Source organism: Rhinatrema bivittatum, chromosome 6, assembly GCF_901001135.1.
Source record: "Rhinatrema bivittatum chromosome 6, aRhiBiv1.1, whole genome shotgun sequence".
In the NCBI taxonomy this organism is placed as follows: Eukaryota; Metazoa; Chordata; class Amphibia; order Gymnophiona; family Rhinatrematidae; genus Rhinatrema; species Rhinatrema bivittatum.
The window spans coordinates 352,736,525-352,751,152 of NC_042620.1; the positions used below are offsets into that span (position 1 = coordinate 352,736,525).

The 14,628-nt window shown below is 47.3% G+C and overlaps 1 protein-coding gene across 1 annotated transcript in view; it reads right to left on the reverse strand.

Moving 5' to 3' along the window:
* Positions 1-14,053: 14,053 nt before the first annotated feature.
* TMEM255A (transmembrane protein 255A) overlaps positions 14,054-14,628 on the reverse strand; it is a 90,310-nt gene continuing 89,735 nt past the window's right edge. The window contains exon 9 of the mRNA XM_029607840.1: positions 14,054-14,593. Coding sequence (XP_029463700.1) covers positions 14,429-14,593 — 165 coding nt within the window. The 3' untranslated portion in view covers positions 14,054-14,428. The remainder of the gene's footprint in view (positions 14,594-14,628) is intronic.

Genomic DNA, 14,628 nt, shown 5'->3' on the forward strand with positions numbered 1-14,628 from the left:
GGTTTTCCTTTTTTTCCTGAGTACAGGGGAAGCTTTGATAAATTGGGCTGAAGCGCTGCTGTAAGGGGATCAGTTATGCATTGGTTGGTGTTGGATTTAGATTTAATTACTCATCTTTTCCAACTCATAGTAAAGGCTGGTTTCAGTTCATGTATGGTAAAGGTCCCTACCCCAGTGGCAACTTACGTGCTTGGTAGATTTAAACCCTTTCCTCATGACCTGTTGAGGCTTACCCCTCCCCCCCCAAAATCTCAGGTGCAGCTGCTTGTTCTGCCTAAATAAAGCTACACCGACTTTCACAACAAAAATATCTGGCAAAGGCATGATTGGTACCAAAAAAAATAGGACAAATTACAACTAACTCATTTGCTAATGTGGCACCAAGAATAGTACTGTAGAAAGAACATTTTCCACCGAATGGCCTTGCTAAAGGTGACTAGTTTGTTGTTTTTTTTTACTCCCCCCTACACAGGATCCAGGCAAAACTCTGCAAGGTATTTAGATGGATGAGTACACCTATAATCTATGAATTTCATGATCAGACATCACAAGCGTTCACTGAAATTTCTCCAATCACACCTCCCTACGCAAGTTTTTACTGTCAAATGTTCTTGAAGGGCGTTTGTCTAGCAGGAAAACAGTGTTTGCAGAAGACAGCCTGGAGTCTCAATGTAACCATTATGAGGCAGATCTTCAGCACTACTTAGTCCAGTAGGGACTTATTTGGCTAAGTGAAGGAAGCTGTTCATCGGTCACCACTTAGGTGGATAAGTAGTTAGTCGGACAAATGGTGGGCATAACAGGGCGGAATTACATATTTGACTAGCTTAGCTGGATAAGTGCTGATTTTAGTTTTAACCTGAGTAAGATAATCAGATAAGTTATGGGTCAATGCAGTAAAGTGCGCACTGTTAGCCCCCGGTTGGATGCGCGTTTTCCACGCGCTATTTTTACCCCTTATACAATGAGGGGTAATAGCGTATGGAAAACGCGCTGCCAACCCCCCTGAAACTAATAGCGCCCGCAACACGCAAATGCATGTTGATGGGCCTATTAGTTATTCCTGCGAGATACAGAAAGTAACGCCTGCCAAAGGCAGGAGTTCATTTCGGCCAGCACCGGGAAAGTGTACAGAAAAGCAGAAAAAACTGCTTTTCTGTACACCCTCCGACTTGCTATCATAGTGATAGTAAGTCGGAGGCCCCAAAAGTAAAAAAAAAATTAAAAATTAAAATCTGCTCGCGGGTTGGAAGACGAACGCTCAATTTTGCTGGCGTCCGTTTTCCGAACCCATGGCTGTCAGCAGGTTCGAGAACAGACACCGGTAAAATGGAGTGTCAGCTGTCAAACCCGCTGACAGCCGCCGCTTCTGTCAAAAAGGAGGTGCTAGGGACGCCTTAGTGTTCCTAGCGCCTCCTTTTACCACAGGCCCTCATTAGCATATATTTTTTCTTACTGAATCGCGGCCCAGGAGAGTGGCCTGGGCACACATCGGGAGAGCGGGTGCTCGCCGGCTCTCATGCAGGTTTTTCTGTATCAGTCCGATAGTTTGAATACTGACCCCACTGCAATCTGGGTAAAGAATGTTACCTTGATATACAAAATGAAACCATCTTTCAAATAATTCCTCCGCTGAGAGAGGTAAAAACTAATTCACTTATTTGCAAGGTATCACATTAATTTTACATACTGTATGCAAACCTTTTAGGACCCTCAAAATTAAAATAGATAATTTGCCTTTTTAATGCTTTCAACATGTTGGAAAAGCACTTATGTAGCACAGGGTGGCCAACTCTGGTTCTAGGGAGCCACAAACAGGCCTGTTTTTCAGGATATTCACAATAAATATGCATGAGATAGATTTGCATACACTGGGTCTTGAATGTATGCAAATCCTTCTCATGCATATTTATTTTATTGTGACAATCCTGAAAAGGCATCCAGTTAAATGTGCCTCCAGGAGGTGTGGAAAGCATTGATCTATCTGACTGGAGGTATAGCTTTGCTCCATGTGGAGGGATCAGGGGTAAATATAGGGTGAAGGTTACCCAAGGACCTCAGATTTTCCTTGTTGAAAATTACCTCAACCTGATGGAGGTGGAGGTCACTTTCCATAAAGTCACTTTGAAAAGTGCTGGAAAATTATTGCAAATAACTTACATGATTATTATTATTTTTTTTTATTTATCAACAACATCAGTTCCAAGCCTAGCAATACTATCATTTGATTATATCCTTTATATAAAGCAAATCTGCTTACCTGTAAACAGGATTCTACGTGTACAGCAGGATGAATCAGTGAGGGTGAGAGCAGTGATGTTATCCAAAGTCACTAACATAAACCTAGCTTTCAGAGCTCAGTAAAGAGTTTACTAAGGATTAATTGACTTACGAGCCCCTAAGCTTGAGCAAGGAGGTTGTATTGACCACACTCTGACTGTTAGTCCTTTAAACAGGCTTCAGAGGAAAGGTCACTGACCCTGATCCTGCAGTGATCTCTTTGCTAATATTTACAGAAATAATAAAAAGGTCACTGACCTTGTAAAACCTAAAAGTTGTGATTAGGCTGAGAGAAGGGGATGCTTCTCCCGCTCCTATGCTGCAGCTATTTGGGGTATGTGCTATTCTGTGATGCATAAAACAGTTTATTTCCTAGCGTGTAGCCAGATGGACTCAGACCAGTGGGTTATGTATCCTCTGCTAGCAGATGGGAGACAGAGTCAGATTTCAAGCTGACATCATCCTGGGTACATATATCCCTGCACTGACCTCACTTCCTCAGCATCACTCCATTTCCTAGCAGATGCAGACACTACCCAAATATACTAGCACAGTGTTAAGGTACATTTATCTTCTTGTTGCAATTTTCCTAAGAAGATCGAGCCCCGCTCTCCTGTGGTGATACCTAAGGGTCCCTCCCCCAGTTGAGAATTCCTGAGATGATCTCCCATATCCCTCAGAGGTGAGCCTCGGTCCCGACGTGGACTTAGCCCCCAGAGTGGCTGAAAGGCAGCGGGTGCACATCCAAGCAGGGCAGTGAAGACAAAACCCTCTCCCCCTGCAGATGAAGACCGTCCGGTGCACAAGCGGTAAGCACCAAGACCAGGTAAGAAGGACATTTTTAATTCAGGTCTCCGGTCTTCAGAGCTCGGACCGCCGTACCGACTCTGCTTCCGGCAAGTTAAAAAGGAAGGGAGCACCGATCGGGTTGAGCAGCCTTGATTAGGCTAGGCCCCGATCCGGTGCAAGGGTCCACACACATGGAGACTCTTAGGGGGGGGGCACCATCTTACACACGGGGGTCATCGGCGCCATCTTCCCTTCCCCTCGGCAGTACGTGCAGGACAATCCGGCGGCTGATGCACATAACTTATGCGCATCCCATAGAATTGCACACAGCAGCACACACAACCGAGCCGCGTGCACACTGGAGCGCACTCCGTGTGCATATCTACGGCCGCACACAATTCACGTCCACAGTGACGCTAATTTGTGCGCCCAAGCATAGATTCAATGGCACCGGCATCCAAGAAGGCCAGAAGGCACTCTCTTTGTACAGGCCTGCCATATAAGAGCCGCGCAGCCTGAACAGGAGTCCTGCCTGTGTCAGTTTTGTGAAGAAGCCCAGGGGGGACCAAAGCCTGGATCTTCACTGTCTGAGGATGGGTCTGGAACCACTACATAAGATAGTTCTCCGGACCTTTGCAACTCAGAGATGACTTCTCCACAGGAGGGCACCTCAGAGACCTCTACTCCGACTCCCCCTGGGATTAACATGGACCCAGGGACCTTCTCCTGGTTGGAATTTTTCCAGGGGCTGCAAGCCTTTGTACAGGCGCAATTAGCCCCAGCTGCGCCCCAGGCTCAACCAGTGCCGGAAACACAAGATCCTCCAGGCCTTACTCGAATGCCTCGCCTAACTAAGAGTCTCCCTAACAGGGACCCGGTTACCTCAGATGATGATGACTGCTCCCTGGAAGAAGGAGAAATCCCTCCAGGTCTGGAACCATACAGAACCATGCTTTGTTTCTTCCACAAGAATGAATTACCAGCCCTTGTTTCCCAGACTCTGAAGACTCTGGGTATTCTAGGCACGGACCCCATGGCGGAACCAAAGAAGAACCCCATCTTAGTGTCCCTTCGTAAAGCCTCATGCTACTTCCTGATGATGGAAGCCATCCAGGAACTGATTGACCTGGAGTGGGATGCTCCAGAGCCCAGCTTTAAAGGAGGTCGGGCCTTGGAAGCCTTGTACCCTCTGGAACCAGCGGCTAAGGAACACCTGCGATTTCCAAAAGTGGAAGTCATGGTCTGCACTGTCTCAAAGCGAACAACCATTCCCGTTGAGGGAAGGGCTGCATTGAAGGACACTCAGGACAGAAGATTGGAATCCATCCTTAAACAGGCCTTCGACGCAACAGCAATGACACTGCAGATTGCCTCCTGCTGTGCACTGGTGGCACATTCCGGTTTGCTCCTCTCGAGAGAGGCAAATAACTCCGGAATGTATACTTGTGAGACAATGGAACCTGCAGCAGCCTTCCTGATGGAAGCAAGCTCAGTCCTAGGGGTAGATTTTTAAAAAAAGCGCGTTCGCATACTTTTATTTGCGTACAGGCGCAAACAAAAGTACGCTGCATTTTATAAGATACGCGCGTATCTTCTAAAATCCTGGATCGGCGTGCGCAAGGCTGCCGATTTTGGGCAGCCGGCGCGCGCCGAGCCGTGCAGCCTGTCACCGTTCCCTCCGAGGCCGCTCCGAAATCGGAGCGGCCTCAGAGGGATCTCTCTTTCGCCCTCCCCTCACCTTCCCCTCCCTTCCTCTACCTAACCCACCCCCCCGGCCCTATCTAAACCCCCCCCTTACCTTTGTCAGTAGATTTACGCCTGCGAGAAGCAGACGTAAATCTACGCGCGCCAGCGGACTGCTGGTGCGCCGTGCTCCGACCCAGGGGCTGGTCCGAAGGACTGGACCACGCCCCCGGTCCCGCCCCCGAAACGCCACGTCATTCGGCCCCGCCCCCGACACGCCCCCTTCCAAAAACCCCAGGACCTACGCGCGTCCCAGGGTTCTTCGCGCGCCGGCGGCCTATAGAAAATAGGTGCACCGGCGTGCAAGGGCCTGCTCGCGTAAATCCGGGCGGATTTACGCGAGCAGGGCTTTTAATATCCGCCCGCTAGTGCGTACCTCAGCCAGAGGAGTAGTCTCGGTAGTGGCAGCCAGAAAACAGTTATGGCTGCGAAATTGGTCTGCTGATGCGACCTCTAAAGTGAATCTCACAAGAATGCCCTTTAAAGGATCTCTCCTATTCGGAAGCGAACTGGTAAAGTTAGCCAGCAAGTGGGATGAATCACTATTGCCTCGGCTACCGGAAGACAGTGGTAAAAGGGTAAAAGATCCCAGCACCCCTCGCCAAGAAGAGCCAGGGGCAGAAGTTCTCAACACTTTAGACCCTACAGGAACTCACCGTTCCAAGCACCCCGTCCTTCCGGAAGGCCCCAGTCCTTTCGGAACTGACAGACCAAGAGAGGAACAGGCCCGGGGGCAGGCTCCAGCCGTGCCCCTCTCCAATGAGAAGGGGCTGATCCATCCACAGGAAGAGGAAATAGGAGGTCAACTTTCCCTCTTTTACCAAAGATGGGTCGAGATCACATCGGACAAATGGGTGCTAAACATCATTCGAGTAGGTTACTCTTTGGAGTTCCGCAGCATTCCTCAGGACAAATTTATTATGTCACCCTGCCACTCCCATACCAAAAGACTGGCAGTGGAAGCCACAACAAGATTACTCAGCCTGAAGGCAATAACTCCGGTTCCTGCGCCCCAACAAAATAGGGGGGGCTATTCCATCTGTTTTATTGTTCCCAGGAAGGAAGGGTCATTCCGGCCCATCTTGTACCTCAAGAATGTCAACCGTCATCTGCAGATACTACACTTCCGCATGGAGACCCTTCGCTCCGTAATAATGGCAGTACAACCAGGTGAGTTCCTGATCTCCTTCGACCTCTCCGAAGCCTACCTTCACATTCCAGTCCATCAAGAGCACCAGTGTTTTCTATGCTTTGCGATATTGGGTCACCATTACCAGTTTCGAGCACTACCCATCAGCCTGGCAACTTCTCCCAGAACATTCTCCAAAATCATGGTGGTTGTGGAGGCCACACTAAGGAAGGAAGGGATCTTGGTTCACCCTTACCTGGATGACTGGCTGATCAGGGAAAAGTCTTCGGAAGACTAAACAAATTACAAACTGCCTCCAGCTTCTTCTTCCTTTCATTCGACTGAGGGATTGTAAGTGCATGTTGGATTTAAGATGCACTTCTGGGCACATTCCCATTCATCCTGCTGACAGGAAGTTCCTTAGATTTGTGGTGAAAGACCTGCACTGTACATACACGTTGCTTCCCTTCAACCTCTCGGTGACTGAGGATATTCATAACATTAATTTTTTTATTTATATCCCATCATGCAAAGACTCCTTGCGGGGAGCCCTCTGTGCCTACCTTCACACAGGGACCTTCTCCAGCAGGGCCCAATTCTTCACGAAGATCCATCTCGATTCTCTCTTACGGTTTGGCCCTTGAGAGGACTCGCCTAAAGAAGTGCGGTTACTTGAAACCCATGATTGACACCCTGCTCCAAGCATGCAAGTTCTCCACATCCCTGACAATAATATGGATCTGGAGAATATTCGAAGCCTGGTGCGAAGACCGTGGGACTCTCCCACGGACAGCCAAAATCCCCATGATCCTGGAGTTCCTACAGGACAGTATGAAGAAGAGGCTGTCTCTCAACTCACTCAAGGTCCAAGTAGCCGCCCTCTCTTGCTTCAGGGCCGAAGTGAACAGTATCAGTCTAGCAGCTCATCCGGATATGACCTGCTTCCTAAAAGGGGTTAAGCAACTTCGGCCACCCCTAAAGTGGCCAGTGCCTCTATGGAACCTCAATCTGGTATTAGACTTCCTAGCAGGGGCTTCTTTCAGACCAACACGCGGTCTGTCACTATGCTTCTTAACATTGAAGATGGTATTCCTGGTGGCAATATGTTCAGCTCGTCATATCTCTGAACTACAGGCACTATCCTGCCGGGAACCCTTCCTTAGGTTCACTCCTGGAACCATACAGCTGTGCACTGTTCCCTCCTTCCTACCAAAAGTGGTTTCCGATTTTCACCTGAACCAAGCCATCTCCCTACCATCTCCTGATGAACACAAGGACTCTGAAGACTCACGCCTTCTTCGCCACCTAAATGTCAGTAGAATCCTGGTACGATACCTGGAAAGATTGGAACCGATGCGCAAAATGGATCGCTTGTTCATCCTTCACAGCGGGAAGAAACAAGGAGAAGAGGCCTCGTGGGCAACCATAGCCCGCTGGATCAAGGAAGTAATCAAGGCAGCCTACATGGAGGCAGGGAAGCCCTTACCACTGCAGGTTAAGGCTCATTCTACTAGGGCCCAAGCAGTATCTTGGGCAGAGACCAAACTGCTATCTCCCGCCAAGATCTGTCGGGCGGCGATGTGGCCCTCCCTACACACCTTCTCCAGGTTAAGAACATAAGAACATAAGAAAATGCCATACTGGGTCAGACCAAGGGTCCATCAAGCCCAGCATCCTGTTCCAACAGTGGCCAATCCAGGCCATAAGAACCTGGCAAGTACCCAAAAACTAAGTCTATTCCATGTTACCATTGCTAATGGCAGTGGCTATTCTCTAAGTGAACTTAATAGCAGGTAATGGACTTCTCCTCCAAGAACTTATCCAATCCTTTTTTAAACACAGCTATACTAACTGCACTAACCACATCCTCTGGCAACAAATTCCAGAGTTTAATTGTGTGTTCTACCACCTGGATGTTCAGGCCCAAGAAGACGCAGCCTTCGCAAGGGCAGTACTAAGTGGGCCACGGGCAGCCTCCCGCCCTGTCCGGGAGTAGCTTTTGTACATCCCACTGGTCTGAGTCCATCTGGATACACGCTAGGAAAAGGAGAAATTACTTACCTGATAATTTCGTTTTCCTTAGTGTAGACAGATGGACTCAGTATCCTGCCCACAACTGCCCCCAGAGAAGGAGGACCTGGGAAAGTAAACCTTGAGACCAAACAAATACGGGTAAGCCGTTGCCTACCCTTACATCAAGACACCCACAGTTAGTCTGGTGTCGGTGTTGACTTAGTTGAGTGCACTGGCGGTCTCCAGTTTTTTAATTCAGTTGAATCAGTTAATCAAGTTTAATAAGTATAACCAAGTTATGCAAAATATATATTCACAATGGCTTTTTGAGGAGGATACTGAGGAAGTGAGGTCAGTGCAGGGGTATATGTACCCAGGCTGACATCAGCTTGAAATCTGACTCCGTCTCCCATCTGCTAGCAGAGGAGCACATAACCCACTGGTCTGAGTCCATCTGTCTACACTAAGGAAAACAAAATTATCAGGTAAGTAATTTCTCCAATTTGAAACACATTAAAAATAACAGATGTGCATTTTGTTTGATCACTCATGTTTTCTTAAAATGCTACACCTCTTACAAATTCTGCCAGGGGTATGTAAACTTATGAGCACAACTAAATTTTCCAAGTGAGAAATTTTAAGTCCACTAACATGAGAGGTTCAAATAGATGTTTCATGAGTTGAGCTAGCACCATATTGAGGTCCCACTGCTCTGTAGACTTATTGATTGGAAGTCTGGAATGCCACAGTCCCTTCACGAACTTGAATACCTAAAGGTGGAGAGAGATCAGTGTCTCTTCAATTGGCTTGTGATAAGCCACGGTGGCACCAAGATCAATTATGAGGAGGATGAGAGGAAGAATAGATACTGAAGCAAGTCACTTGGTTTACAGGAGAAGGGATCATTTTCCACTTGAAAGTATAGGATCTTCTGGTTGAAGGGTTTCTAACTGAAATCAATACATCCTCTGCTGCCTTCAGAAGGCATAGAGAGGAGACTATTTATGTTCAACATCCATGCTGAGGGCCACTGATGGCAGTTTCAGATGGCAGAACCTGCCATCCTTCTGAATGGTGAGTGTTGAATTTATCCTTAATGGCATTGGAAACCAAATTGATGGATGGACAAGATATAGATGCATTACTTCCTGTGGCCATAATGGTGCTATAAGGATTATCTTTACCTTGTCCCAAAGTACCTTTTAGACCAAGGAAGGTGAACTCCAGTCCTTGAGGGCTGCAAATGGGCCAGGTTTTCAGTATATCCACAATGAATATGCACGAGAAAGATCTGCAAACACTGCCTCCATTGGATGCAAATCTCTCTCATGCATGCTCATTTTGGATATCCTGAAAACCTGGCCTGTTTGCGGCCCTCAAGGACTGGAGTTCTCTATCCCTGTTCTAGACGGTGTTGGCAAATAAAGAAATGGGTTGGTATGTATCCAGTTTAGCAGAAAGTGGCAGGAGCTGAACTGTAGCTGCTCAGATGCACAGAACAGAACTTTTTGACCTTCCTGTTAACTTTTGAGATAAACAGGTCAATCACTGGCTGTCCCCATTGACTGAACAAGTTGCCCAATACTTCTTGATCCAAGGATCATTTATGCAGTTGCAATATTCTGCTGAGGCAGTTCACTAATGTATTCAGGAGTCTTGGACAGTAGGTCCCTTGGATATGAGCACTGTGATGTGCTACCCATGGCCAGATTTAGATGGCCTCCTGGAAGAGGGCATAGGCGCTTGTACCTCCCTGCTTGTGTAGAATATGGCCACTTGATTGTCCATATGAATCAAGATTCTCTTTCCTAAGAGGAGACAGAGAGAGGCCTTGGAGCTTGGTGAATGCCTTACAGCTTGACTCTCTAATATGGACCACAATTCTTGGGCCCACATCACACCAGTGTGTGCCCCCCCCCCCTCCCATCCCTAGGCAGAGATGAAGGTAGACAGTCACTTGATGTGTGTAGCATACATAATGAGAATTTATAGATTTATTTACCACGGAAGGGATGTTCTCAGCCTGGAGGTCATGTAGAGGTGGTGGGATAATGGTTGATAGATCTGAATCCATTGGTTCCAGAGAGCCCACTGAAAGCCCTGCATGTGCAGAGGAGTCATGGGGAACCACATGTACCACAATCACCATGTGTCTGAGAAGGACCAGAACCAACCTGGCTGACACTCGATCTTATTGAAGGAAGGACCTTACTAGGCCTATCAGCAATATGGCTCTTGCAACAGGGAGAAATGCCTTTTTCTGAATTAAATCTATCCAGGCTCCTATGTATTGAATTATTTTGAGTCAAAACAAGGTTTGACTTGGCAAAATTAACCTGAAAGCCCAGGAACAGGAGGAGCCATATGGACTTTGAGGAACTCCTGACAGCGATGGACCCATCACCAACCAATCATTCAGGTATGGGAATACCCAGAATCCCTGCTGACAAAACTGTGCCACCACAACTGCAAGGGGTGCAGCTTGAAAGATCATATGACACCTGTTTTGGCTGATCTCCACTGGAGAATCAAATATAAAACAGCAATGCCAGGGCACAAATTACTGTTGTTGGCTGCTTTTCTCTAGATTAATGCTCCAGCTTCAAAACCCCACAAGAGCCCTATATGCATCACAGAGAGATTCATTGGATGTCCCGTCAGTGTGTCCTGATCAGTTGACAGACACGGGGGGAGTGAGCATTTACTAAGCCTGCACCTGTCCTTTGGGTTGTGATCTGTGGTTGATGGACTGTATGAGGATATTCAAGAAAATGCAAAAAACATGTTCTTTTAGACAGGCAGTAGCTGTTAATTTTTTTAACAGTTAAGAGGGTCGTACTTCAGAGCAGGTTTTTCTTTTTTGTTGGTTTTGCTTATGCTATGTATATTTTTATGTATGCTGCCTAGTGCTGTGTTACTGATGAGATATAAATAAAAAAATTAATGTTATGAATATCCTCAGTCACCGAGAGGTTGAAGGGAAGCAACGTGTATGTACAGTGCAGGTCTTTCACCACAAATCTAAGGAACTTCCAGTCAGCAGGATGAATGGGAATGTGCCCAGAAGTGCATCTTAAATCCAACATGCACTTACAATCCCTCAGTCGAATGAAAGGAAGAAGCAGCTGGAGGCAGTTTGTAATTTGTTTAGTCTTCACAAATCTAGTATAGGCCTCAATCCCCCCACCCCCCCCCCTCCCTTCTTGGGGATTAGGAGATACTGGGGTGCAATCTCTGCCCAGGCTTCTGGGAAAGGACAGGTTGGAGCAGCTTCTGCTGGAGGAACAGCTCCACCTCCATCCGGACCGACTGAGGAAGGTTCAGAGCAGAAGACGTGAAATCCGTTGGTTCAGAGGAGGGTAAGCAGTAGCCAAATGCCACACTTTTCAAGACCTACTGATCCTTCCCTCCCACCAGAGGAGACAGGTCTCAGTGTCGTCAGAAACTGATGCCTGGCTTAGATTGCATCTGCTCCTGATACTTGTCCTCTATCGAGTGGAGGGGGCAGGTGACGCTGCTGAAGAGTGGGAGAAGTGCAATGATGCTGAAAAGAGTGGAAGGGGATTTCTTTGGAATAGTGGGCACTTGTAAGAGGAAGACTGGCTTTGGGCAAGAGACAGTTGGACCCTCACCACCGGTGATAATGACTATAATGTGCTCTTTAATCAGAACCACTGTCTCTTGATCATCGTCACCGAACAAGCTGTTCCCCATCCAAGGTACATCTACATGACAGTCATGTACATCCTCTCAGAGGCCACGTGCCCACAACCCACATGAGCCTTTGGCCTCCTATGCACGGAGCCAAACTCCTAGCCGCAGTATCCATATATGGAACAGATAAGGTGCTTCTCACATTCCTCCATGTCTTCAACTGCTCGATAGAAGGCTGGATGTCTGGGTCTGACAATTCCATCAAGGATTTTAGCTTCTGGACACATACATGACAATACTGCACCATGCAAAGCTGGTGAGCCAAAATCTAGGTACTTACTAAAGAAGCTGGGGAGGCCTTTTTTAAAAAAAGGCATTCAATGCCTTGAGGTCCTTCCTAAGGAATGTTTTACAGTGATCATGAGTGAGCTTAGCACACTTCAATGCTGACTCCACCACCACAGAATAGAACAGCAGACTACCCTAAAACCAGGGGAGGGGGGGAGAGAGTGTGAGCAGGGGAGGTGAGAGAGTAGGGGGGTGTTTGAGTGTGGGTGCCAGAGAGGGGGCCTATATGAGGAGATTGTGAAGGAGTGTGTATGTGTGAGAGTGTGGGAGCTCGCCTGTGTGAAGGGATTGTGTATGTGGGAGAGAGCGAGCCAGTGTGAAGGGGTGCGTGAGAGACATAGGTAGCCTGTGTGAGGGTGTATGCATAAGAAAGGGAGCTTATGTGTATGCAAGAGAGGGACTGTATGAGGGGATGTGTGTGAGGGAGCCTGTATGAGGGTGTGTGTATGTGCACTAGAGAGAGGGAGCATGTGTGAGAGAGAGGAAGGGACAGGAAGAGTCTGTGTGAGGGGCAGTACTGAGAACAGGGTCAAACTCTAGGAGTGGCGATAGAATGGAAGGGGTTGAGCCTAGAGGTGGAGGATTTGGGGCCTGAGAGGGCAAAGTGGCCAGGGAAGTAGGAAGAACGAGTAGAAGGGACACTCTTATAGTGAATTTCTAGGGAAATTCTGCATCTTTAAGTAATAACTTGTTTTTCTGTATTAACTTAAACTGTAATTACTAAAAGACAGTCATGTAAATTGTGTTATTTTGACCAATCTAAAGTTTGCAGAATTTTAAGGTTTTGTGTGCAGAATTCCTCCAGGAGTAATGTCTGCCTCGTTGACCATCTGACTACACCTTACAATGTGAACTCTGCACTGATGACGTGGATGGCACCCTGGTCAACTCCAGCTAAAATAAATGGCTTGGCACCATGGGGATTTTCCACACGATGAAGGATGCTGGGACCTGCACCTCTGCAGTTTTGTCCTGTTTGGTGTTGAGGATGGCCCGGCTCTGGCGGAACCCTGTGCCAATGGCTCTGATCTATTCTTAAGCTTCTTTTAAGGATGGCTCAAAAGGTGGTGGCCCATGCTGCTTGGGTGCTCTTTTTGGTGCCTCATCTGGTGCCACAAGGTTTTACACCACAATGACTGAACTGGCTGGTGTCATGTGCTGAAAGTCCAACATCTTGCTCCTCAGTGAGGAGCAGCCCTGCCGATTCACCTCATGCCAAGGTTTTGGTTCTTACCCTCCTCTGCACCTTCTTTAGGGCCTTCTCCTTCCACACGCAGTAGTGCTGCACCCTGGGGGATATCCGACCCCAGCTATAGCAGTTGGAGGAGTTGTGGTCCAGGCCCAAGCAACAATAAATAGCAAATGGAATACATATCTGTGATGGATATCTGGTGCCCACAGAGGCAGGCCTTGACCCTGCTTTCTTGGCCTTCTCCATGCATCTTGACATCTTCTGATTTCCTATTTTATGTTTTTGAATTCAAAAGTTCTGTTTGAGAAGCTGCTGAGGCAGCAGCAGAAAAATTAGAAAGTAATGAACTAAATAGGGGCCCCCAAAAAATAGCAAACAAAATTCCAGAAAAGATTGGAATGCTTCGGTGCCGTAACAGACAAAGAAAGATTGAGAGGGTCACAAGGCAGAGTGTAATGTGAAAACTCACACACATGCTCATTAGTTTTTGCTAAGCTCAACAGCCAGGTCTGTGTTGGTGCCATCACCTAATGGCTAATTTGTGCCTGCTTGCTGACAGAGAATATAACAGAAGTAATTCTCGAGCTAACCATAAACAAACAAAAAAAAATAGCTGTGGGGAATTTAAGTCAAGCTTACTTCTCAGGAAATGTTCAAATACATCTGTGTGTAGTGTGTGATTGATTCTTGAATCAAGCAATGCAACCAACTAGAAACCCTTGGCAAAATAGACTTTCTTGCTTCCATGCCACAGAAATAATAATATACAAGAACTTCGCATACAACAAAAATAAGATTCTTTCATACTACAATACTGATTGAAAGATGCACCCTGTCACAGCCGACGCAGAAGTGCTCCCCTCTGGGGATACAGCAATATTTTACACAACTCTACATCCTTGTGCTAGAAAGGAGGAGGTAAAAATACATTTATTTAATTAATTATTAATTTATTTTAATTTTTTTTTAACAAAAAAACGGTTATTTGCCTCCATGTTATAGGGGCGGCTTGGGCCAGGAAGTTTTGCCAATTCCTCCCCAGCACCGCACGAGTCCTCTGCTGGAAGTTCATGCCTGGGTAACAGGCCCAGGCTGTGGCTCCTCAGTTCCTGCCATGTGCTGTCCCTAAAATACAGAGGTAAATATACACACAAACACCCATATAATATGCTGAATGTTATTTATCGTCGCTTAAAACTGCTTCAGCACTACAAAATGGCGTGGTGCACTTGCAGGGGGGAGCATGGTGGTGGTGTAGCCGAGCTTTAGGTTGCGTTCTCTTACGGTGTGTAGGGCGGTGGCTTTTCGTCCGGTGGAATATAGGGAGGGGAGTAGTGAGGGGGAGGAACACTGGACGGCCACAGGAGGCTCGATGTGGACTGGGACGCTGCAGGAGGGTCATCTGAAAGTCCAGAAGGAGTGGAGGCTGGATAGATGTTGGAATGCTGCCAAAGAAGACAAGATCTTTTCAGTCTGCAGC